We start from the raw sequence: 26,477 nt of genomic DNA, 5'->3' as shown, positions 1-26,477 counted from the left end.
TTTGGTATCCTGGAGCATTCAAAGTTCATTTCACTGGAACTAAGCGGCCAAGCCCAATTACTGAAAAACAACCCCACACCATAATTCCTCCTCCACCAAATTTCACACTCGGCACAATGCAGTCCGAAATGTAGCGTTATCCTGGCAACCTCCAAACCCAGACTGGTCCATCAGATTGCCAGATGGAAAAGCGTGACTCATCACTCTAGAGAACGCGTCTCCACTGCTCTAAAGTCCAGTGGCGACGTGCTTTACACCACTGCATCCCACGCTTTGCATTGGACTTGGTGATGTATGGCTTAGATCAGGGGTCGGGAACCTTTTTGGCTGAGGGAGCCATGAAAGCCAAATATTTTAAAATGTATTTCCGTTATATTTTTTAACACTGAATGCAACTAGATGCGTGCATTTTTAAGTAAGACCAACATTTTTTGAGTACAATAAGTCTCTTATTCTTTTTAATAACATTGTTATTCTGAAGCTAACCAATAATAAATGAAATACTTCTTACCATTAATGCGACTTCTTGAACAGGTGCGATAGAAAACGGATGGATGGATTCAAATGCATGAGAATGTCTTATATTTTGAACGTTATTTTTAACACTGTGATTACCAGCTGAATTATTCATTACTTATCGTGTTAAGCAAGGTCAGCTAAGATTTATCTGAGATCCAGATGCAGTCATCAGAAGAGCCACATCTGGCTCCTTACCCCTGGCTTAGATGCAGCTGCTCGGCTATGGAAACCCATTCCATGAAGCTCTCTGCGTACTGTACGTGGGCTAATTGGAAGGTCACATGAAATTTGGAGCTCTGTAGCAACTGACTGTGCAGAAAGTCTTTGCACTATGCGCTCCAGCATCCGCCGACCCCTCCCTGTCAGTTTACGTGGCCTACCACTTGGTGGCTGAGTTGCTGTTGTTCCCAAACTCTTCTATTTTTGTATAATAAAGCCGACAGTTGACTTTGGAATATTTAGGAGCGAGGAAATTTCACGGCTGGATTTGTTGCACAGGTGGCATCCTATGACAGTTCCACGCTGGAAATCACTGAGAGCGGCCCATTACTTCACAAATGTTTGTAGAAACAGTCTCCATGCCTAAGTGCTTGATTTTATACACCTGATTCTCATCATTTGGATGGGTGGCCAAATACTTTTGGCAATATAGTGTATTTCAACATAGTTACTTCTTACGAACTATGGACACCATTATTTCCATCTGGGCAGAAACCAGCTGCTCAGCCGTCAGGTATCGCTGCCACGGCGGCTCCTGCATCCTGAAGAAGAACGCCAGGTGTGACGATGTGGTCGACTGTCAGGACGGCAGCGACGAGGAAGACTGCGGTGAGTATGGAGATCACTGTTAGCGTGCCAATGTTAGCATGCTAGGTTTTTAGCTATTTAAAAAAAATCACGTATTTTCTTATTTGATGCTAGCACGCCAACAATAGCATGCCAGGTTCTTAGCTATTTTTAAAATATTCACCTACAGATATATATTTTATTTGATGCCAGCATGCCAATGTTAGCATGCTAGGTTTTTAGGTATTTAATAAAAAAATCACATTTGTTATTTGATGCTAGCATGCTAGGTTCTTAGCTATTTAAAACATATATTCACCTACAGATATATATTTTGTTATTTGATGCTAGCATGCCAATGTTAGCATGCCAGGTTTTTAGGTATTTAATAAAAAAATCACATTTGTTATTTGATGCTAGCATGCTAGGTTCTTAGCTATTTAAAACATATATTCACCTACAGATATATATTTTGTTATTTGATGCTAGCATGCCAATGTTAGCATGCTAGGTTCTTAGCTATAAAAAAAAATTCACCTACAGATATATATTTTGTTATTTGATGCTAGCATGCTAATGCTAGCATGCTAGGTTTTTAGCTATTTAAAAAAAAAAAATTCACCTACAGATATATATTTTATTTGATGCTAGCGTGCCAATGTTAGCATGCTCGGTTCTTATCTATTCAAAAACAAATATTCACCTACAGATATATATTTTGTTATTTGATGCTAGCATGCCAATGTCAGCATGCCAGGTTCTCAGCTATTTAAAAAAAATTATTCACCTACGGATATATATTTTATTTGTTGCTAGCATGCTAATGTTAGCATGCTAGGTTCTTAGCTATAAAAAAAAATTCTGTATAATCGGTGTCAGAGCTTGGTCCGCATTGCCGGCAGTAAGTCGGACACGTTTCCAGTGAGGGTTGGACTCCGACAGGGCTGCCCTTTGTCACCGATTCTGTTCATAACCTTTATGGACAGAATTTCTAGGCGCAGTCAAGGCGTTGAGGGTATCTGGTTTGGTGGCTGCAGGATTAGGTCTCTGCTTTTTGCAGATGATGTGGTCCTGATGGCTTCATCTGGCCAAGATCTTCAGCTCTCACTGGATCGGTTCGCAGCCGAGTGTGAAGCGACTGGGATGGGAATCAGCACCTCCAAATCTGAGTCCATGGTTCTCGCCCGGAAAAGGGTGGAGTGCCATCTCCGGGTTGGGGAGGAGATCTTGCCCCAAGTGGAGGAGTTCAAGTACCTCGGAGTCTTGTTCACGAGTGAGGGAAGAGTGGATCGTGAGATCGACAGGCGGATCGGTGCGGCATCTTCAGTAATGCAGACGCTGTATCGATCCGTTGTGGTGAAGAAGGAGCTGAGCCAGAAGGCAAAGCTCTCGATTTACCGGTCGATCTACGTTCCCATCCTCACCTATGGTCATGAGCTTTGGGTCATGACCGAAAGGACAAGATCACGGGTACAAGCGGCCGAAATGAGTTTCCTCCGCCGGGTGGCGGGGCTCTCCCTTAGAGATAGGGTGAGAAGCTCTGTCATCTGGGGGGAGCTCAAAGTAAAGCCGCTGCTCCTCCACATCGAGAGGAGCCAGATGAGGTGGTTCGGGCATCTGGTCAGGATGCCACCCGAACGCCTCCCTCGGGAGGTGTTTCGGGCACGTCCGACCGGTAGGAGGCCACGGGGAAGACCCAGGACACGTTGGGAAGACTATGTCTCCCGACTGGCCTGGGAACGCCTCGGGATCCCCCGGGAGGAGCTGGACGAAGTGGCTGGGGAGAGGAAAGTCTGGGCTTCCCTGCTTAGGCTGCTGCCCCCGCGACCCGACCTCGGATAAGCGGAAGAAGATGGATGGATGGATGGATGGATATATATTTTGTTATTTGATGCTAGCATGATAATGCTAGCATACTAGGTTTTTAGCTATTTAAAAAAAAAAAAATTCACCTACAGATATATATTTTATTTGATGCTAGCGTGCCAATGTTAGCATGCTCGGTTCTTAGCTATTTAAAAACAAATATTCACCTACAGATATATATTTTGTTATTTGATGCTAGCATGCTAATGTTAGCATGCCAGGTTTTTAGGTATTTAAAAAAAAATCACTTATTTCGTTATTTGGTGCTAACATGCTAGGTTCTCAGCTATTTAAAAAAAATTATTCACCTACGGATATATATTTTATTTGATGCTAGCATGCTAATGTTAGCATGCTAGGTTCTTAGCTATAAAAACAAATTCACCTACAGATATATATTTTGTTATTTGATGCTAGCATGCTAATGCTAGCATGCTAGGTTTTTAGCTATTTAAAAAAAAAAATATTCACCTACAAATATATATTTTATTTGATGCTAGCGTGCCAATGTTAGCATGCTCGGTTCTTAGCTATTCAAAAACAAATATTTACCTACACATATATATTTTGTTATTTGATGCTAGCATGCCAATGTTAGCATGCCAGGTTTTTAGGTATTTAAAAAAAAATTACATATTTCGTTATTTGATGCTAACATGCTAGGTTCTCAGCTATTTAAAAAAAAATATTCGCCTACGGATATATATTGTATTTGATGCTAGCATGCTAATGTTAGCATGCTATGTTCTTAGCTATAAAAAAAAAAATTCACCTACAGATATAGATTTTGTTATTTGATGCTAGCATGCGAATGCTAGCATGCTAGGTTTTTAGCTCTTTTAAAAAAAAAAATTCACCTACAGATATATATTTTATTTGATGCTAGCGTGCCAATGTTAGCATGCTCGGTTCTTAGCTATTTAAAAACAAATATTCACCTACAGATATATATTTTGTTATTTGATGCTAGCATGCCAATGTTAGCATGCCAGGTTTTTAAGTATTTAAAAAAAAAATCACATATTTCGTTATTTGATGCTAACATGCTAGGTTCTCAGCTATTTAAAAAAATTATTCACCTACGAATATATATTTTATTTGATACTAGCATGCTAATGCTAGCATGCTAGGTTTTTAGCTATTTAAAAAAAAAAATATTCACCTACAGATATATATTTTATTTGATGCTAGCGTGCCAATGTTAGCATGCTCGGTTCTTAGCTATTCAAAAACAAATATTCACCTACAGATATATATTTTGTTATTTGATGCTAGCATGCCAGGTTTTTAGGTATTTAAAAAAAAAATCACATATTTCGTTATTTGATGCTATCATGCTAGGTTCTCAGCTATTTAAAAAAAATTATTCACCTACGGATATATATTTTATTTGATGCTAGCATGCTAATGTTAGCATGCTAGGTTCTTAGCTATAAAAAAAAATTCACCTACAGATATATATTTTGTTATTTGATGATAGCATGCTAATGCTAGCATGCTAGGTTTTTAGCTATTTTTTAAAAAAAATATTCACCTACAGATATATATTTTATTTGATGCTAGCGTGCCAATGTTAGCATGCTCGGTTCTTAGCTATTCAAAAACAAATATTTACCTACACATATATATTTTGTTATTTGATGCTAGCATGCCAATGTTAGCATGCCAGGTTTTTAGGTATTTAAAAAAAAATCACATATTTCGTTATTTGATGCTAGCATGCTAGGTTCTCAGCTATTTAAAAAAAAATATTCGCCTACGGATATATATTGTATTTGATGCTAGCATGCTAATGTTGGCATGCTAGGTTCTTAGCTATAAAAAAAAAATTTAACCTACAGATATAGATTTTGTTATTTGATGCTAGCATGCGAATGCTAGCATGCTAGGTTTTTAGCTATTTAAAAAAAAAAAATTCACCTACAGATATATATTTTATTTGATGCTAGCGTGCCAATGTTAGCATGCTCGGTTCTTAGCTATTTAAAAACAAATATTCACCTACAGATATATATTTTGCTATTTGATGCTAGCATGCCAATGTTAGCATGCCAGGTTTTTAAGTATTTAAAAAAAATCACATATTTCGTTATTTGATGCTAACATGCTAGGTTCTCAGCTATTTAAAAAAATTATTCACCTACGAATATATATTTTATTTGATGCTAGCATGCTAATGTTAGCATGCTAGGTTTTTAGCTATTTAAAAAAAAAAAAAATTCACCTACAGATATATATTTTGTTATTTGATGCTAGCATGCCAGGTTTTTAGGTATTTAAAAAAAATCACATATTTCGTTATTTGATGCTATCATGCTAGGTTCTCAGCTATTTAAAAAAAATTATTCACCTACGGATATATATTTACTTTGATGCTAGCATGCTAATGTTAGCATGCTAGGTTCTTAGCTATAAAAAAAAATTCACCTACAGATATATATTTTGTTATTTGATTTGATTTGAGGTTTTTAGCTATTTAAAAAAAAAGAAATTCACCTACAGATATATATTTTATTTGATGCTAGCGTGCCAATGTTAGCATGCTCGGTTCTTAGCTATTCAAAAACAAATATTTACCTACACATATATATTTTGTTATTTGATGCTAGCATGCCAATGTTAGCATGCCAGGTTTTTAGGTATTTAAAAAAAAAATCACATATTTCGTTAAGTTAAAGTTAAAGTCCCAATGATTGTCACACACACACTAGGTGTGGTGAAATTTGTCCTCTGCATTTGACCCATCCCCTTGTTCACCCCCTGGGAGGTGAGGGGAGCAGTGGGCAGCAGCAGTGCTGCGCCCGGGAATCATTTTTGGTGATTTAACCCCCAATTCCAACCCTTGATGCTGAGTGCCAAGCAGGGAGGTAATGGGTCCCCTAGCATGCTAATGTTAGCATGCTAGGTTCTTAGCTATTTAAAAACAAATATTCACCTACAGATATATATTTTGCTATTTGATGCTAGCATGCCAATGTTAGCATGCCAGGTTTTTAAGTATTTAAAAAAAAATCACATATTTTGTTATTTGATGCTAACATGCTAGGTTCTCAGCTATTTAAAAAAATTATTCACCTACGAATATATATTGTATTTGATGCTAGCATGCTAATGTTAGCATGCTAGGTTCTTAGCTATAAAAAAAAAAATTCACCTACAGATATAGATTTTGTTATTTGATGCTAGCATGCGAATGCTAGCATGCTAGGTTTTTAGCTATTTAAAAAAAAAAGATTCACCTACAGATATATATTTTATTTGATGCTAGCGTGCCAATGTTAGCATGCTCGGTTCTTAGCTATTTAAAAACAAATATTCACCTACAGATATATATTTTGTTATTTGATGCTAGCGTGCCAATGCTAGCATGCTAGGTTTTAGCTTTTTGTTATTTGATGCTAGCATGCTAAATTCTTAGTTTTTAAAAAAAAATATATTCCCCTAAAGATATATATTTTGTTATTTGATGCTAGCATGCCAATGTTAGCATGCCAGGTGTTTAGGTATTTAACAAAAATCACATATTTCGTTATTTGATGCTAACATGCTAGGTTCTTAGCTATTTAAAAAATATAGTCACCTACAGATATATATTTTATTTGATGCTAGCATGCTAGGTTTTTAGTTATTCGAAAAAAAATCACATTTTGTTATTTGATGCTACCATGTCAACGTAAGCATGGTATTTAAAAAAAAAAAAAGCTATTTAAAAAAAAATATATATATATATATATATATATTTTATTTGATGCTTATTCGATGCTTCTTAGCTATTTTTAAAATAATATTCACCAGGAGTTATATATTTTGTTGTTTGATGCTAGCATTTTGAAAGTCTACAAACATGTTAGTCATACCGTATATTTTGTTTCTTGAAGCATATTAACTGTTAGCATTCTAAAGTTAGCATGTTAGGTTTTTGGCTAATATATTATGCGACCGTGTTACAGAAATGTTAGCATTATGGCCATTTTTACACTTTTTTTTTTTAAACTGATGTTAACATTCATGTAACATATTAAGATTCATACTATGTACAGTGTCAGGTCTTTAAAATGTGAGACATTTCTACATTAATTTTCCATAATTCTACGTTTTATCAGCATTTAAGTACCACTTTAATACAATTTATACTTAAATTGCCTTTTCTAATTATTTTAATTACTATTATTTCTATTATAAATAATTCTATAATGTGAGTGTCGTGCTTTGTTCTGTAGCTTGCGGGAGCCCCGCCCCTGCGTCCCATCGTGTTGTGGGCGGAGTCAACTCAGAGGAAGGGGAGTGGCCTTGGCAGGTCAGCCTCCACTTCTCCGGCCACCTGTTCTGCGGCGCCTCTGTGCTCTCTTCCGATTGGCTCATCTCAGCGGCCCACTGCTTCAGCAAAGAGAGGTCCGCCCGCCGTCGTTGCGCCCGAACAGTCGCCGCTCTACCCGTTTGACCTTTAACCCCGCAGGCTGTCCGACCCGCGGCGCTGGCGGGCCCACCTGGGGGTGCTGACGCAGGGCGGCGCCAAGCACGTGGCGGAGATCCAGCGCGTGGTGGTCCACGAGTACTACAACGCCTACACCTTCGACTACGACGTGGCCCTGCTGAGGCTGAAGAGGGCGTGGCCTCCCTCGCTGGGCCCGCTGGTGCAGCCCGTGTGCCTGCCCGCCGCCTCCCACGCTGTCACCGCCAGACATCGCTGCTGGGTCACGGGCTGGGGGTATCGCTCGGAGGAAGGTGAGGAAGCAGAACCTCAGCAGGTGTAAAAAATGTTTGCTTCCTGGCCATTTTGCTTGTTCCACTGCAGTCCTGTAGGTGGCGATAACGTGCACTAGTGTGCTTTTTGTACACCACAGCTCCCTCTAGTGGTTTAGAATCTTCACTGCCCTACTTTGCATTAAGCTAGCGCAGGCAAACACATTATTTTTTCCAAAACGGTGTTTTTTTTTGCCTAATGTAAGTGACTTTTTGATAGAAAAGTATTGCTGTGTTCCACTCCAGTCCTCTAGATGGCAGCAATGTGCCTTAAAAACGTGACTACCTAATTGCCTATGTTAGAATTTGCTGTGTTGCGCTAATATCGTAACGCTGAAAGTTGAATATTAATTAAATTTATATTACAATAAAGCACACTATTGTATCTAAATAATAATAATATAAATATTGTGTGGGTGCTTGAAAAAAAAAATGGATTCAACTTTGAATCGTGATTCTATCCAATTCTAAATTGCTTCATAATTTTATTTAAAAAAAAAATAAATTTAAAAGTATTTTCTAAATCTTTAAAAAATATATATAACTGTTAGCATGCTAATGTTAGCGTGTCAGATTGTTTGCTAATTTTATAAATATACACCTACAAGTTATATATTTTATTTACTGTTAGCACGCTAGCTTTTTTTTGTTCAATTTGAAAGTACAAACCTTATATATTAACTGTTAGCATGCTAACACTAGTGTGCTCAGTTTGTAGCATTTTTTTTTAGAAATTATTCACCTAAAAGTTATACATTTTGTTATTTGATGCTAGCATGTTAATGTTAGCATTTTAGGTTTTTAGCTAATTTTATGAATATACACCTTCAAGTTTGATGCTAACATGTTAATTTTAGCGTGTTAGGTTTTTAGCTAATTTTATGAATTATGAACAAGTTATATATTTTTGTGTTAGCATGTTAACATTAGCATGCTAGGTTTTAGCTATTTAAAAAAAATATTCACATGAGCTATATATTTTTTTGGTGCTAGCATGCTAGCTTTTTTAGTTCATTTTGAAGGTACACACCTTAGTCATATATTTTGTTTATTGAGGCATATTAACTGACTAACTAACTTCTAAGTACCATTGAAAAATTATTAAATAATAAAAATGTAATACATTTTCAAAATGGTTTTAGGAATATTTTCAAAAATCGATTTAAAACAAATTAGATTTTAGAAAATTATAAATCTTTAAAAAATGATTAAAAAAAAAAAGATTTATAATAAGTTAGTTATATACATATATATATAATTTTTAAGAATCAATATTTTAAAAATAAATGTTTTACTCGCACTTACTCGCTGCGCGTTACTTTCCGTTCCTTGCAAAAAAAAAATAACTGTTAGCATGCTAATGTTAGCGTGTCAGATTTTTTACTAATTTTATAAATATACATTTACAAGTTATATATTTTATTTACTGTTAGCACGCTAGCTTTTTTTGTTCATTTTGAAAGTACTAACCTTAGTCTCTTGAGGCATATTAACGGTTAGCATGCTAAAATTAGCGTGCTTGTTTTTTTTAGCTATTTAAAAAAAATATTCACCTAAAAGTTATATATTTATTTCATGCTAGCACGTTAATGTTAGCATGTTAGGTTTTTAGCTAATTTTATGAATATACACCTACAAGTTATATATTTTTGTGTTAGCATGTTAACATTAGCATTCTAGGTTTTAGCTATTTTTTTAAATATTCACTTAAGTGTTATATATTTTATTTGGTGCTAACATGCTAGCTTTTTTTTTTTAGTTAATTTTGAAGGTACACACCTTAGTCATATATTTTGTTTCTTGAGGCATATTAACTGTAATTTAATATATACATTTTTCAAAATATTTTTGAAAAATTAATAAATAATAAAAATGTAATACATTTACAAAATGGTTATTTTCAAAATTCGATTTAAAATAAAAAAAGTTAATTTTGAAAAAAATTCCCCCAAAAAAGATGATTTATAATAAGTTTATTATTTTTTTTTTAAGAATAAATGTTTAAAAATAAAATTTTCAAGCAATTCCCGCACCTACTCGCTGCCCGACCTGGTTCGGTTCCTGCCATTTCCATTTCGCCAGGGGTTCGAACCCAAGTCGCCAGCATGAAAGTCGAGCACATTGTCTACCGAGCTAAAAGCCCGGGCTATCAACCCCTATGGCCAGCATTGCTTTTGAGGTTGTCGGGGTGTTCGGGTTTGTCCGCCGTTGCATACGTCAGCAGTCAAGAGGAGCTTTTGTTTTGAAAATATTTTGTCATTTTTATAATAGCAATAATAATAATAGTATATTGCGAGGATTGGTTTGAATTTGGAATTAATTCTGAATCGAATCGTCACCTCCTCGCAATGGAATCTAATTCAATTGTGAGTTTGCAAGCACTATATTAAACTTATTGTTCTACGTGCAATAACACCACAAACTTTGAGTTTGAATCTCATTTGACGGTGCAGGTGTACCTAATGTTATGGCCAGCAGAGGGTTGAAAGTATGGCGTGAAACACAACACTCGTGTTTAAAGTCATGATTATGTCATCTTTTTGATGAGGTAAAAAGCTAAGTTGTCGTATACAATATAAACAGCCCGCCACACCCGTGGATGACGACGATGATGTCACTTCCTGCCCGCAGACAAGGCGTTGCCGTCCGTGCTGCAGAAGGCCGAGGTGTCCGTCATGAGCCAGACTGACTGCAAGAAAAGTTACGGCCTGGTGTCGCCCCGCATGTTGTGTGCCGGGGTCCCGTCCGGGGAGCGGGATGCCTGCAGGGTGAGCCCCCCCACAATCACCTGATCAATGACCTCCCCCAGAGTCCGCATTGACTGTTCTCTGCGCCTCAGGGAGATTCGGGCGGCCCTTTGTCCTGCCGGGCGCCAGGCGGGGGCCGCTGGTTCCTGATTGGCATCGTCAGCTGGGGGGCGGGCTGCGGCAGACCCAACCTTCCCGGGGTCTACACCAGGGTCACCAAGTTCACCTCCTGGATCCACAGCCACATTGATCCTGAATCACCGTAAATAGATGTAATGATAATAATTAGAGATGTCCGATAATGGCGATATTCCGATATTGTCCAACTCTTAATTACCCATACCGATATCAACCGATACCGATATATACAGTCGTGGAATTAACACATTATTATGGCTAATTTTGTTGTGATGCCCCGCTGGATGCATTAAACAATGTAACAAGATTTTCCAATATAAATCAACTCAAGTTATTGAAAAAAATGCCAACATGGCACTGCCATATTTATTATTGAAGTCACAAAGTGCATTATTTTTTTTAACATGCCTCAAAACAGCAGCTTGGAATTTGGGACATGCTCTCCCTGAGAGAACATGAGGAAGTTGAGGTGGGCAGGGTTGGGGGGGGGTTGAGGTGCTGCAAGGGGTTCTGGGTATTTGTTCTGTTGTGTTTATGTTGTGTTACGGTGCGGATGTTCTCCCGAAATGTGTTTGTCATCCTTGTTTGGTGTGGGTTCACAGTGTGGCGCATATTTGTAACAATGTTAAAGTTGTTTATACGGCCACCCTCAGTGTGACCTGTATGGCTGTTGACCAAGTATGCCTTGCATTCACTTGTGTGTGTGAAAAGCCGTAGATATTATGTGACTGGGCCGGCACGCAAAGGCAGTGCCTTTAAGGTTTATTGGCGCTCTGTACTTCTCCCTACGTCCGTGTACACAGCGGCGTTTTAAAAAGTCATACATTTTACTTTTTCAAAATGATACCGATAATATCCGATATTACATTTTAAAGCATTTGTCCGCCGATAATATCGTCAGTCCGATATTATCGGACATCTCTAATAATAATGATGGCAGGAAAATTAGAGATCGACCGATTATCGGTGCCGATATTTGCCATTTTGACGTAAATGCAACAACAGAACCAAATGAGCAGATCCAATATATGGCACCAATTTTTAGTATTAAAAATAATATTTAATGATTAGATAGCACTTCTATTTTTACTGGAGCCCTATTTTCTATTTGCTTAAGAATAACAAATACTCTCAACAGTAATTCTTCCCAAATATGTTTTGATATCTTCCAGAACATTTATTTCAGTTCTTGTGAGAATTCTCCTTCTCCTTTGCTGAAACTGTCCAAAATTCCAGTTTCTGATGCAGATGATCATATCTGCTGTATAGATTGTTGCGTTTTGGACCAGTTGTTCCTCCCAGGGAATTCAAGTCACAAGTCGCTCCCAAGCTCTTTACGACACTTAAAGCTGAGTTGAAAAACCACCAGAGACAGAATAGGTATTTTGTAATATATTTGCAAAGCTTTGCAGATGTACATTTGAGACCAGTCCAGCATAGAACATTCTATCGCCCCGCCAAACTGGTCTGCCCCCCGAAACACCCTCTCCCCCCTTAAGTCCCTGGCAGTCCTGTGTCTCTAGCCAAAACAAATGCTTATTATCGCTCCTTCTTACATTCCAAAGCCTCAAGGTTAACACACACAGTTTACTTGCAGACAGAGCAGCAAGAGAAGAAATGGAAAACACGAGCTGTTTTCAAATATGACTATGAAATAAAAGAAGTACAACTTAAATTCGGATATATGTAAATATCTGCCTCCGACAAGATTGACTTTAGAAAAGAGAAGTGTAGGATATTTCTCTTGTTGTTTTATTTGTATTTTACTTTATTAAATGTTTGGGTAGATTTTTATTACCCAAAACAAGTTTTATTTTAAGTCATAGAGAAATGTATCACTGCTGTTTGTCTATTTAATGGAGGAATGTAGTTAATCATAGAAGTGGCACCCAATGTTATTAAGAAAGTATTGATTTTGAATTGAGAATCGATTCTGAATCAAATCGTTGCCCCCCAAAAATCGAATCGTGTGGTGCCCAAAGATTGACAACCCTCGTTATCGGCCGCCTTGACTACAAATAATCGGTATCTGTAAACCACATCGGTCGATCTCTGGTGAAAACGACATTGTTGTTGTTCTCAGGTGCTGCGTTTGTTCAATAAAGCAAAGTTTGAACTTTGGCTCCTCCCACACGTCATTTGATGCCAGATTAGTGGTCGGGGGTCTCGCCGGTCGCCCCCTGCGGAGCATTCAAGCCTTTACAATTGTGACACTTTGTCCACACATGGAGGACGTTTGTACACAAAATCTGCGGCCGCCTCATAGTGGCCGCTTTGTCCCACCCCCCACGCCCCCACCCTTACTGCAATGCATGCTGGGACTCCGGCTGACACTTGCCGGCCAGGTAAAAAGCGGAGCAGATGAATGCCCGCCGCAGGTCGGATATCTGAGCCCCCACCCCAGAAGAAACCAAGTGGTGGTGAGGACGGGGGTCCTCTCTCTGGATGGTGTCTATGCCTGAGGTATCGTTGCACATCGCCTCCTCAGAGCTAAACCAGAGCTATGAGGACTCTCCCCAAAAGTCGAAGCTGCCAGGTGTACTGCGTTTTCGGGCGTGGGCAGGTAAGTCGCCACTTTGCGTTACCTTGAGGAGCATTTCTGGAACGATCCGACTGAACTTGTCAGACTTATAAGTGCTGCTCATGTGTGCTTAGAAGGACCCCACCCAGCCTGAAGAAGAGGAGGCACCCCCTGCATGTGTCACCTGGAGGAGATGGACGTCCGCTCTCCTGCCTTTCTTCTCCTGCGCCGCCGTTGTGGCGTTTGCCGTCCACTACTTGGCGTGTGAGTCCAGCTCGTTGCTCCTTCGTTGGTTTGTCTCAACTCCCTTCTTTCCCTGTCGCAGCCCCGCCCTCCTGCGTCTTCTTCCTGGGATGCAGCGTGGAGTTCCCCAACCTGAGCTTCTCCTCGGAGCTGGCCGACTGCTCCTCGCCGCAGTTCCACCTGCAGGCTCAGGCTTTGAACCGTTACGTAAGTCCAGTCCCTGTGACCTTGGCTCAAAAACACACCGCTGCACCATTTTTTTTGCTTTCCTAATCCCTTTTTGTTGTCTCGTCATTTGCTTTGTGTGTTTTCTGTGTCCGGTCAATGTGTTGACTGAAGGCTTGATATTCCTTTAAGAAAATAAAACTCACACTATAATATTTAAATAACCAAAATATTAGAAACACCTTTTTCTAGGGGTGCTGAAAAACATCCATTCGCCTCAAAATGGCGATTGTAATTTATTGCAATATTACCATAAAACTAGAGATGTCCGATAATATCGGCCGATAAATGCTTTAAAATGTAATATCGGAAATTATCGGTATCATTTTTTTTTTATTATTATCGGTATCAGGTACACTTACAATTAGTGCACCAACCCAAAAAAACTCCCTCCCCCATTCACACTCATTCACACAAAAGGGTTGTTTCTTTCTGTTATTAATAGTCTGGTTCCTACATTATATATCAATAAATATCAATACAGTCTGCAAGGGATACAGTCCGTAAGCACACATGATTGTGCGTGCTGCTGGTCCACTAATAGTACTAACCTTTAACAGTTAATTTTACTCATTTTCATTAATTACTAGTTTCTATGTAACTGTTTTTATTTTGTTTTACCTTTTGTTTTATTCAAGAAAATGTTTTTAATTTATTTATCTTATTTTATTTATTTATTTAAAAAGTACCTTATATTCACCATACCTGGTTGTCCAAATTAGGCATACTAATGTATTAGTTCCACGACTGTATATATCGGTATCGGTTGGTATCGGTATCGGTAATTAAGACTTGGACAGAATCGGAATATCGGATATCGGCAAAAAAGCCATTATCGGACATCCCTACATAAAACTTTTTCAAAACAGTTTACAAAAGCTCCTCTTGACTGCTGACGTATGTGTTGGCAAGTCAGCGTGGAAAATGTCTAAAAAACGTATTTTTAAAATGTATCCTTTAAAAATAATTATAATCAACTCATCAAAAATATATTTTTTTGATAAATATACTTTTTTTTCATAAATATTTTCCAAAAATTTATTTTTTCTTATCGATTTTTTGAAAATGTTTTGAAATTATTTTCTTAGAGTGATTTAGGAAATGTATTTTGAAAAATGTTTTTTTTATTTTTGAGAATTATACCCTTAAACAATCCAAAAAAATCTAAAAATCATTTTTCTATCATGTTCTGTAATTGTGTACATGATTCATAATTTTCAAAAATTAATAACATTTTAAATAGATTTTTGAAAATGTTTTAAATGTTTTTTTTAAACAATTTTGAAAATGTATTCAAGAAATGTATTTTATTATTTTTGAAAATTATTTTAATTTCTAATAGTTTTTTATAAGTCAAATTTTTTTTTTTTTAATTTAAAAGATTTTAAAAAAACAACAATATTTCACCATTTTCTAAATGTATTAGTTTAAAAAAAATTATCATTCAAAAACCTATTTTTAAAAAATTTAAAAAATGGTTTAATTATGAATCATGAAATAAAAATGATTCCCAAAAATTTGATGAGTAAATTTTTTTTTTTTTTAAGGATACATTTTTAAGTATTTTTTGGGGCATAATCCGCGCTTACTTGCTGCACATATACGTCAAGAGGAGTTTTTGTAAGCTGTTTTGAGAAGGTTTTATTGTAATTTTTATACCAAATATTGTATTGCAAAGATCGGTTTGAATTGAGAATCGCTTCTGAACGTAATCGTCACCTCTGACAATGAGTTGTTGCAATTGTCCATCCATCCATCCATCCATCTTCTTCCGCTTATCCGAGGTCGGGTCGCGGGGGCAGCAGCCTAAGCAGGGAAGCCCAGATTTCCCTCTCCCCAGCCACTTCATCCAGCTCAATAATGTAAATAATTCAACCTTGATGATTATCTTGTGTGATGACTGTATTATGATGAAAGTATATATGATAGTGTATGTCTGTATCATGAATCAATTTAAGTGGACCCCGACTTAAACAAGTTGAAAAACTTATTGGGGTGTTACCATATAGTGGTCAATTGTACGGAATATGTACTTCACTGTGCAACCTACTAATAAAAGTCTCAATCAATCAATCAATCAATATTCACATCCAGAGCTCTTTGTATTTATTCACCGAGCTGCGGTTCCACATGCAGGCTCAGGCTTTAAATTGTTACTTAAGTTGGCTCAAGAACACACCGCTGCCCCATTTTTTGCCTTCATAATCCCTTTTTGTCGTCCGTCGTCATTTGCTTTGTGGTGTTTTCTGGGTTAAACGTAAAGCCGAAACAGGAGCTGGTCAGTGTGTATACGTGTGTGTGTCCAAAGGGGTCCGAAGATCCCCCAGGGTCCGGGCCCTTTTTCAGGGTTGAGCACAAGCCCTTCATTTGTAGGCAGACTAGGCTCAGGCAGGCAGTGAGGACGAGCAGAAAGCCTTGAATGACATCATTGTCTGTGCAGAGGAGAGGTTTGGAAAGAGATGTGAGAAAGAGGATTTGGATTTCTGGAGCAAAAGGTCAGCTGTACCGGAGAGTTTGGACAAAAGCACAGGTGACATGAAGTACCTGGGATCAGCTGCTAAAGCTGTCGCTCAGTGTGCATCCAACAAAATGCTAAAATCCACATATTGTTCAATGAATGAGCAAATTACAGGGTGTCCGCGGGTTATTAAAAAGTGATTAAATTAAATGATTGCCTTAAATGGCATCACATACGATGTCCAGAGACATTAAAAATGTCATACTATTGCGAATGGCAACAAAAAAAGACAACAAAACAAACTACCCAACTGATGATATTACAGATCGTAGGTGGTGAAATCCCTAAATTCCTTGCGATAGCTCGTTGAGAAATGTTGTTCTTTTACTGTTCGACAATTTGCTCACGTATTTGTTGACAAAGTGGTGACCCTCGCCCCATCCTTGTTTGTGAATGACTGAGCATTTCATGGAATCTACTTTTATACCCAATCATGGCACCCACCTGTTCCCAATTAGCCTGTTCACCTGTGGGATGTTCCAAGTAAGTGTTTGATGAGCATTCCTCAACGTTCTCAGTCTTTTTTGCCACTTGTGCCAGCTTTTTTGAAACATGTTGCAGGCATCAAATTCCAAATGAGCTAATATTTGCAAAAAATAAAGTTTTCCAGTTCGAACGTTAAGTATCTTGTCTTTGCAGTCCATTCAATTGAATATAAGTTGAAAAGGATTTGCAAATCATTGTATTCTGTTTTTATTTACCATTTACACAATGTGCCAACTTCACTGGTTTTGGGTTTCGTAAAATAAACTTCTATATTTTTATGAATTTGTTCTCCTTAATGTATTTTTTTAAATTATTTTTAATGTGGTCATCCATCCATTAAAAGCCAATATAATGAGAAGTAATGATTATTTCACGGGGATGGAAGTTAAAGTAAATTCAAATAAAATAAACCTCTATATTTTTATGAATAATTCTCTTTTTTAATTATTATATATATTGTTATGAAGTGGTTTTTAATGGCTTTTTAGAGCCATCAAAAGCAATCATAATGAGCAGTCATGATTATTTCACTGGGATGGAAGTAAAAAAAAAATTATATTAAAATAAACCTAGATTTTTTTATTTTTATGAATGTATTCTATTTAAAAATATACATATTTGTTACATTTTTTTAATGTGACGTTTTACAGTATTCTAATACGTCTTTAGCATAATGCACATTTTGCTCAATGCCTCCACGGCCGGCATCTGTAAAGCTGGGCGTATTTGCAGTATTTATTACACTTTACTCTCTAAAGAGCAGGGGTGTCAAACTTGTTTTCATTGAGGGCCACATCACAATAATAATATATGACTATTAATGTATCAGGATTCCCCTTAAAATATTATTGCATTTATTTAGATTCCATATATTTGTTTCGTACACTATTAAAAAAAAGTAGTTTTACTATTAAAACTGGCATTTCAGGTGCCTGAATTTACTGTAAAATTATAGTTTTTACAGGATATAACTGTTTTTGTATGGTAAAATCTATGGTCGTTGTTTTACGGTGTATTACTGTAAATAGAAATATATTACCACAGGTTGTTTTTTTAAGCTAAAATTTTGGCAAATGAGCCTCTGGTTTTTTACAGTAAAATCTATTAACATTTTTACAGCGTCAATTTGATGGATAACTTGCTTTGCAATCATGAGCCAAGCAGATATTTAAATGTTTATTTGTACAAATAAATGGAATATATGACAATATAATATTTATTGCATTATTAGATAATAAAGATATGCAGTACATGTACTTTTTAACTGCTGTCAAATGATAACATTTTCAAATCAGATTCATCTTGATTAACTTCAGGTTATTACTTGCCTAAGAAAAGACCAATACTTTGACACAAATACAATTAGTGTGTGATAAATCAACCTATATACAATACAGGCCAAAAGTTTGGACACACCTTCTCATTCAATGCGTTTTCTTTATTTTCATGACTATTTACATTGTAGATTGTCACTGAAGGCATCAAAACTATGAATGAACACATGTGGAGTTATGTACTTAACAAAAAAAAGGTGAAATAACTGAAAACATCTTTTATATTCTAGTTTCTTCAAAATAGCCACCCTTTGCGCTGATTACTGCTTTGCACACTCTTGGCATTCTCTCGATGAGCTTCAAGAGGTAGTCACCTGAAAGGGTTTTCACTTCACAGGTGTCATAGTTTTGATGCCTTCAGTGACAATCTACAATGTAAATAGTCATGAAAAAAAAAGAAAACGCTTTGAAATGAGAAGGTGTGTCCAAACTTTTGGCCTGTACTGTACATGATTGATGCAGTATTATATGTGATGAGTTAACTTGTTGATTTTGACAGCCCTCAGTTTTTTTCCGTCAAATTGTAAAGAACAAACACATTTAATAAGACAAAGTATTGTATTGACTGTAATATTTCCAGGCTTTTGCAGGCCAAATGAAAAGATGTGACGGACCAGATTTGGCTCTCGGGCCTTCTGTGCAATAATATGTATGATGTAATACACTGTACTGTGTGGCTGTCAATCAAAATACCAATATCGACATCTTTGTCATTCCTCATTAATCATGCTGTTGTCTTGCAGCTGGTATCTGTAAAGCTGGAAGTATTTACAGTATCACACCATACTCCCCATGGTACTCTCTGCAGTTGAGTACCAGCCACGTCTTACTCTATTGTTATTTTGTCCTTCCAACAGTTGTCAGAGGTCTACAAGTCCTCTCCGTGGAGCTCCTACTACCTGCGCTCAGGGATTACCGCCTTCAGGTACGCTAATACGGTGTATGAATACTTCCTAGTGTGTACTTTGGTACACTTAGTGTACTGTTATTGAGTGACATGCGATTTATTGTCGCCGTGTGCGGCAGTGAAGGAGCATCGGGCCTCAACGTCTTCTACTGGAGCCAATTCTACGCACCGCATTACGTTGCCATGGCGATCCGGAGGTCCAGCCCGGAGAGGCTGCAGCGCCGACTTCCCGGCAGCACCAAGGTGCTGTGGGACGGCCGACATGAGCAGCGGTACTACTTTGAGAAAGATGACGTCACGCTGCAACTATTGGGTAGGGTAGTCAAAAAAATACATATATCATTACTGGGGCTGTCAAAAATATGCATTTTTGATTGAAATGCTATTTTTGTTTTTCACGATTCTTAATCTTTTTGAAAAAAAAACTAACATTTTTATTTATTTATTTTTTTCAATCTGTTCTGTCCTGCCACTCAATCATATAGTTGATAATAATAATAATAGATTTTATTTGTAAAAAGCACTTTACATTGAGTAAACAACCTCAAAGTGCTACAGTGTATTAAAAAAATAAAAAGATAATAAAAAATAAATAAAAATAAAAACTGCAACAGCCAAATAGCTAGAACTAGTATGCATATATCTAAAAAAAAGGCTTTTTAAAAAAAAAGAAGGGTTTTTAAGCCTTTTTTAAAAGCATCCACAGTCTGTGGTGCCCTCAGGTGGTCAGGGAGAGCATTCCACAGACTGGGAGCGGGCTCTTTTGACACCCCTGATTTACCAGGGGTGTCAAACGTCCAGCCCGTGGGCCGGATAAGGCCCGCACACAAGTTTTACCTGGCCCGCGAGATGAGTTTGCCAAGTATAAAAAAAGAGCTGTAATTTGGAATGAAAGAAACTGCTGTTCTAATTGTGTCCACTAGATGTTGCAAAAGCAATTATTTGCATCTCCTGCTGCAGAGTGAGAGGGGGCAGAGCTATGTGCCATGTGTCAACACTTTGATAGTATACAAAATGTGGATTGTTATACTTATGCCTTGATTGTCAAAGATGATGGTAATGTTACCTTTGACATTTATACCCAAATCGAAGCTTTTAATGAACTGTACGTTTCGTGTTGTACTTATGACTGGGGACACATTTTCCAGGTGCACATGAATATGCTGAAATTAGGAGTTGTCCGATATTATCGGACTGCTGATATTATCGGCCGATAAATGCTTTAAAATGTAATATCGGAAATTATCGGTATCGGTTTCAATAAGTAAAATGTATGACTCGTTAAATCGCCGCTGTACGGAGTGGTACATCGACGTAGGGAGAAGTACAGAGCGCCAATAAACCTTAAAGGCACTGCCTTTGCGTGCCGGCCCAGTCACATAATATCTACAACTTTTCACACACACAAGTGAATGCCATGCATACTTGGTCAACAGCCATACAGGTCACACTGAGGGTGGCCGTATAAACAACTTTAACACTGTTACGAATATGCGCCACACTGAGAACCCACACCAAACAAGAATAACAAACACATCCGCACCGTAACACAACATAAACACAACAGAACAAATACCCAGAACCCCTTGCAGCACTAATTCTTCCGGGACGCTACAATATACACCCCCCCCCCCTCCTCATGCTCTCTCAGGGAGAGCATGTCCCAAATTCCAAGCTGCTGTTTTGAGGCATGTTAAAAAAAATAATGCACTTTGTGACTTCAATAATAAATATGGCAGTGCCATGTTGGCATTTTTTTTCAATAACTTGAGTTGATTTATTTTGGAAAACCTTGTTACATTGTTTAATGCATCCAGCGGGGCATCACAACAAAATTAGGCATAATAATGTGTTGATTCCACGACTGTATATATCGGTATCGGTAATTAAGAGTTGGACAATATCGGATATCGGCAAAAAAAGCCATCATCGGACATCTCTATTTAGGAGTTATGCTTGAAACTATTTTGTATTGCTTCAGACATGCATTATGTCTAATAATGCCTGTATTAATGTATCTTTGTGAGTTTTACTAGAAACATCTGCTTTTGTAAGGTTTGCAAACACAAAAATGTTTTTTTTTTGTAGGGTTAGACCCTGACGACTATGAATCAGAGGAGAAATCCGACAAGATAAAGAACCCACAAAGTCTCCAGGGCGGGAAGTGGCAGCTAGGCTTCCAAGGTGACCTTTTCATGCGGGAGAAAGTTCCAGAACCCCCGCCCGCTGCTAACGTCCTATCTCCGCCTCTACGCAGCGATGTCCTTCGACCTGTACGCTAAACACGGCGTCAACCGCACCCTGAGCCTGGTGGCTCCCAAGAAGCTGTACTACCAGTGGCGTCTCCGCGTGCCGCCGGGTCACGTGGTGCGGCTGCTCGTCCTCGCCCTGCAGGGAGCGGCGCCGGGAAGCTGCGGCGCTCACAAGCTGTCGGCCTACGACTTCCTGCTTCCTTTGCAGAACAAGATCCTCGCCAGGTACAGTATACTCACAATTTTTACCTGCTCTTTTTATACTCGTATGTCGATGTCGACATAGGTGGTGCGGGCAGGGTTCGCCCGGCGCCATGAGCCTGACCTCTTCCGGGAACGTCATGTTGGTCACCTTGTCCTTCAGCCGACAGAGGGAGGGCGCTATCTTTAAAGCTTACTTCCAGGCCGTCCCCAAAGCAGGTTGGCAACTACTTGTGTCTGTCCTAAGGGCCTCCTGTTGATGTGCGGCCATCTTTCCCCGCAGCTTGCGGAGGCTCACTTTCCTCCTGGAATGGCTCCATTTCCTCCCCGCACCACCCTTCTTACTACCCTCCTAATGTCGACTGCAGATGGACGCTACGAGTGAGTAGGAAAACAATAAGTGTGAGACATAACCCCCCCGCCCCCAGCATTCAAGCTCCCTCATCTCTCCATCAGGCACCGTTGCCTGGATACCTGATCTCCATGACGATAGTGACGGTAGACATCCAGGGGTCGTCGGATGGCTGCGAGAAGGACTGGCTGGACGTTGGCGGAGTCAAGTGAGTCATGCAGAGTGTCGGGGATATACTGTACCTGCTGCTGCAAATAATTGTACAAATACATTTAAAAAAAATACTGTAGAACATGGGTTTCAAACTCAAATACAGAGTGGGCCAAAATTTAAAACTGAACAAAGCCGCAGGCCAAGGTTGAACAAATTAATCTTTTAATAGGGACCCAAACAAGTTTTGCATTGAATATTGAACAAGCAAGGCTTATATAACTTTATAGTGACATGCAAAATCGAGTTTCAAATAATAATAATAATAATAATAATCAAAAAATATCAATGGCATATCAAATAAAATTTAATAAAAATTGAATGCCTCTTTTCTATTTGCAGCCTTCTGAAGTAAATATCAAAATAAACTTTTTCCACAGGCTAATAATACATTTGAAAATAAAATAACAATAATGAATGAATCAAACATTCAAGCCTTGAAGTAGCGAGAGAAAGTGCATGAATAAAACGTTAATTATTGCTCAGTTTGCTACACTGATTTGCTTTAACACTGAATATGGAACAAGCAACGCTTGTATAACTTAATAGTGCAAAATCAACTTTCAAAAAACAAACAAAAAAACATCTATGGTATATTAAATAAAATGTAAATAAAAAAATGTAATGCCTCTTTTCTATTTGCAGCCTTCTGAGGTAAATATCAACATTAACTTGGTGGTTGGGGGGCGGGGTTTGGTGGTAGCGGGGGTTGTATATTGTAGCATCCCGGAAGAGTTAGTGCTGCAAGGGGTTCTGGGTATTTGTTCTGTTGTGTTTATGTTGTGTAAAGGTGCGGATGTTCTCCCGAAATGTGTTTGTCATTCTTGTTTGGTGTGGGTTCACAGTGTGGCGCATATTTGTAACAGTGTTAAAGTCGTTTATACGGCCACCCTCACTGTGACCTGTATGGCTGTTGATCAAGTATGCATGGCATTCACTTGTGTGTAAAAGCCGCATATAGTAAGTGACTGGCCGGCACGCTGTTTTTATGGAGGAAAAGCGGACGTGACGACAGGTTGTAGAGAACGTTGAAGGCAGTGCCTTTAAGGCACGCCCCCAATAATGTTGTCCGGGTGGAAATCGGGAGAAATTCGGGAGAATGGTTGCCCCGGGAGATTTTCGGGAGGGGCACTGAAATTCGGGAGTCTCCCGGGAAAATCGGGAGGGTTGGCAAGTATGAGTATTAGCTGTGAATGCACCGCCGCTGTACAATACCGGCGGGCCAGCTCTAATGTTAATTTGATATTGCCTCAAGGGCCAAATGAAATTACACGGCGGGCCAAATTTGGCCTGTGCGCCAGAGTTTGACACCCATGCTGTAGAAGTTACCTCCTAACAGGTTTGGTGGATCACACACGTCAGCTTGAGACCGTTGTTCTGGTTTAACAAAGGTTTTTATTTTGTCCACAATATCCATATGACACTCGACTTTTCAGCCCTCCTCTGTGTCATGCCTCTCTCCTCCTCCTGCTCCCGACCGCTCACTGTTAAAGACAACAGATGATTAGATGAACACGTACCACCTGTGAAATCTAATCACCTGCCGGCTGTGTCTCGCTGTCTGCACTGCCCGATGGTGCCCGTCCTCAGCACCATGGACAGCGGCGGTGACTTTTGCTCCTGCAGGCAGCGCTGGCTACATCTCCCTCCACAAATACGTTCATGAAAGTCCAAAAATATGAAAGGTTGATTTTTACCTGAAATTTTTATTTTAACTTCCGTCCCAAATAATTATTTGACGGCTCATTGTGATCACTTTTGATGGCTCTTCTGAGCCTTGGATGACCACATTCAAAACATTCAAAAATAAAGAATAAGTTCATAAAAATATAGAATTTTATTTGATTTCAATTTATTTTATTTTAACTTCCATCCCTGTGAAATAATAATTTGACTGCTCATTGCGATTGCTTTCGATGGCTCTTGTGAGCCATGGATGACCACATTAAAGTACATTTAAAAAGAGAATAAGTTCATAAAAATATAGAATTTTATTTTATTTTAAATTATTTTAACTTCCATCCCGTGAAATAATTTTTTGACAGCTCATTGTGATCGCTTTTGATGGCTCTTACGAGCCTTGGATGACCACATAAAAAACATTTACTAAATAAAATGTTTAAAATAGAATAAATTCATAAAAATACAAAAACATAGAAGTTTATTTTATTTTAATTTAATTTAACATTCATCCTTATGAAATAATCATTTGACTGGTCATTATGATTGCTTTCGATGGCTCTTATGAGCCATGGATGACCACATTAAAAAATTTTTTTAAAAGTAATGTAAAATTAGAATAAGTTCATAAAAATATAGAATTGTATTTTATTTTAATATATTTTATTTTAACTTCCATCCCTGTGAAATAATCATGACTGGTCATTATGATTGCTTTCGATAGCTCTTATGAGCCATGGATGACCACGTAAAAATAAAATAAAAAATAAAGAATAAGTTCATAAAAATATTGAATTTTATTTCATTTTAATTTGCTTTAACTTCCATTCCGTAAATAAATTATATGATGGCTCATTGTGATCGCTTTTGATGGCTCTTCTGAGCCTTGGATGACCACCTTAAAAACATTTTTAAAAAACAAAATTTTTAAAAAAGAATAAATTCATGTAAAATACAAAAATATAGAGGTTTATTTTATCTTAATTTAATGTAACCTCCATCCTTGCAAAATGATAATTTGACTGCTCATTATGATTGCTTTTGATGGTTCTTATGAGTAATGGATGACCGCATAAAAAACAATTGAAAAAATCAATTTGTGAATTCTTAAAAATATAACATTTTATTTTATTTGTGATTATTTAAACTCCTATCTCTGTAAAATAATATGGCAGCTCATTATGATTGCTTTTGATTGCCATTGGTGAACACATCAAAACATTTTTACAAATATATTTAAAAAGAGAATAAATTCATAAAAATACAAAAATCTAGAGGTGTATTTTATTTGAATTAATTTTAACTTAATCATGACTCCTCATTATGATTGCTTTTGATGGCTCTAAAAAGCCATTGATGACCACTTTATAAAAAAAGATATAATATTTTAAAAAGAGAATTAATTCATAAAAATATAGAGGTTTATTTTATTTTAATTTATTTTAAACTTCATCCCCATGAAATAATCATTACTGCTCATTATATTGGCTTTTAATGAATGGATGAAAACCATTTGAAAATAAATTCATAAAAATATAGAAGTTTATTTCATATGAATGTATTTTAACTTCCATCAATGTGAAATAATCATATTACAGCTAATTATGATTGCTTCTGATGGCCATGAATGACCACGTGAAAAATAAAATAAAACATTTTAAAAAAGTAAATTCATATATATACAAATATATAGAGGTTTATCTTATTTGAATTTATTTTAACTTCCATCCCCTTGATATAATCACATGACTGCTCAATATGATTGCTTTTGATGGCTCTTATAAGCCATGGATGACCAGATTCAATATAAATAAAAATAGAATAAATTCATAAAACTCTAAAGGTTTATTTTACTTGAATTTGTTTGAACTTCCATCCCTGTGAAATAATCACACCACTGCTCTTTGTGATCGCTTATGACTCCTCCAGGCTGTGCAACCCGGTGTCAGACAGCAGCAAGAGGCGAATCTACTCGTCTCCGCTTTCCATCCACTTCCACTCGGACGAATCTGTAACCCACAAAGGTTTCCACCTGCTCTACAAGGCTTTCTCTCCGGAAGGCTGTAAGTCCCACGCTGGCACTTTTTGCTGACAGACACGGTACATGCTGGTATTGCGTGTGTGTGTGTGTGTGTGTGTGTGTGTGTGTGTGTGTGTGTGTGTGTGTGTGTGTGTGTGTGTGTGTGTGTGTGTGTGTGTGTGTGTGTGTGTGTGTGTGTGTGTGTGTGTGTGTGTGTGTGTGTGTGTGTGTGTGCGCGCAGTGTGTCCTCGTCAGTTTCGCTGTGGAGACGGTCGTTGTGTCCCTTTAAGAAAAGTGTGTGACGGAGTGCGAGACTGCCCAGATGGACGGGATGAGGCCAAATGCTGTAAGTCACAATAAGAAGCAGCACCCAAACACACTTAGACCGGAATCTTAAATCTCACATCTTTTCAGAGTAAAAGCATATCATTTACTTTAAGTAAATTGTAGATTTTATTATTAAACAACTTCAATATATCCATAACAACATTTACTATAAGCAGAGAAGGGAGAATGTTATGTTGAAATGCAACTCATTTTGATAGGTTCAATGATAATGATGTGGATTGCATGAGAAAGTGATAAAGGTAAACAACAGTATGACAAAGTGCGGCAGCAGAGCGAATTAAAGCTGCTGGCCACTCATGAAGCCTCAAATGCAGCTACTGCCATCTTGTAGAATGATTATATATTTTTAAAACTACATCAGGAGGTTACCTACAGCCACAG

General features: G+C 37.7%; 2 protein-coding genes across 2 annotated transcripts in view; both read left to right on the top strand.

Moving 5' to 3' along the window:
* Window positions 1–11,300, top strand: part of tmprss7 (transmembrane serine protease 7) — a 32,153-nt gene extending 20,853 nt beyond the window's left edge. Inside the window, exons 12-16 of the mRNA XM_061966006.2 lie at window positions 1,231–1,347; window positions 7,392–7,563; window positions 7,628–7,896; window positions 10,546–10,682; window positions 10,754–11,300. Of these exons, the coding sequence (XP_061821990.2) occupies window positions 1,231–1,347; window positions 7,392–7,563; window positions 7,628–7,896; window positions 10,546–10,682; window positions 10,754–10,927 (869 nt within the window). The 3' untranslated portion in view covers window positions 10,928–11,300. The remainder of the gene's footprint in view (window positions 1–1,230; window positions 1,348–7,391; window positions 7,564–7,627; window positions 7,897–10,545; window positions 10,683–10,753) is intronic.
* A 101-nt stretch (window positions 11,301–11,401) lies between these two features.
* LOC133609473 (suppressor of tumorigenicity 14 protein homolog) overlaps window positions 11,402–26,477 on the top strand; it is a 22,911-nt gene continuing 7,835 nt past the window's right edge. The window contains exons 1-12 of the mRNA XM_061965083.2: window positions 11,402–13,362; window positions 13,455–13,584; window positions 13,646–13,770; window positions 18,984–19,051; window positions 19,153–19,346; window positions 21,122–21,217; window positions 21,291–21,510; window positions 21,572–21,705; window positions 21,770–21,867; window positions 21,943–22,046; window positions 25,658–25,791; window positions 25,990–26,094. Coding sequence (XP_061821067.2) covers window positions 13,303–13,362; window positions 13,455–13,584; window positions 13,646–13,770; window positions 18,984–19,051; window positions 19,153–19,346; window positions 21,122–21,217; window positions 21,291–21,510; window positions 21,572–21,705; window positions 21,770–21,867; window positions 21,943–22,046; window positions 25,658–25,791; window positions 25,990–26,094 — 1,468 coding nt within the window. The 5' untranslated portion in view covers window positions 11,402–13,302. The remainder of the gene's footprint in view (window positions 13,363–13,454; window positions 13,585–13,645; window positions 13,771–18,983; window positions 19,052–19,152; window positions 19,347–21,121; window positions 21,218–21,290; window positions 21,511–21,571; window positions 21,706–21,769; window positions 21,868–21,942; window positions 22,047–25,657; window positions 25,792–25,989; window positions 26,095–26,477) is intronic.

The sequence above is a fragment of the Nerophis lumbriciformis genome, linkage group LG07, assembly GCF_033978685.3.
Source record: "Nerophis lumbriciformis linkage group LG07, RoL_Nlum_v2.1, whole genome shotgun sequence".
Lineage (NCBI taxonomy): Eukaryota > Metazoa > Chordata > Actinopteri > Syngnathiformes > Syngnathidae > Nerophis > Nerophis lumbriciformis.
The sequence above is the reverse complement of the archived record's forward strand: the minus strand, read 5'-3'. Positions and strand labels throughout refer to the sequence as shown.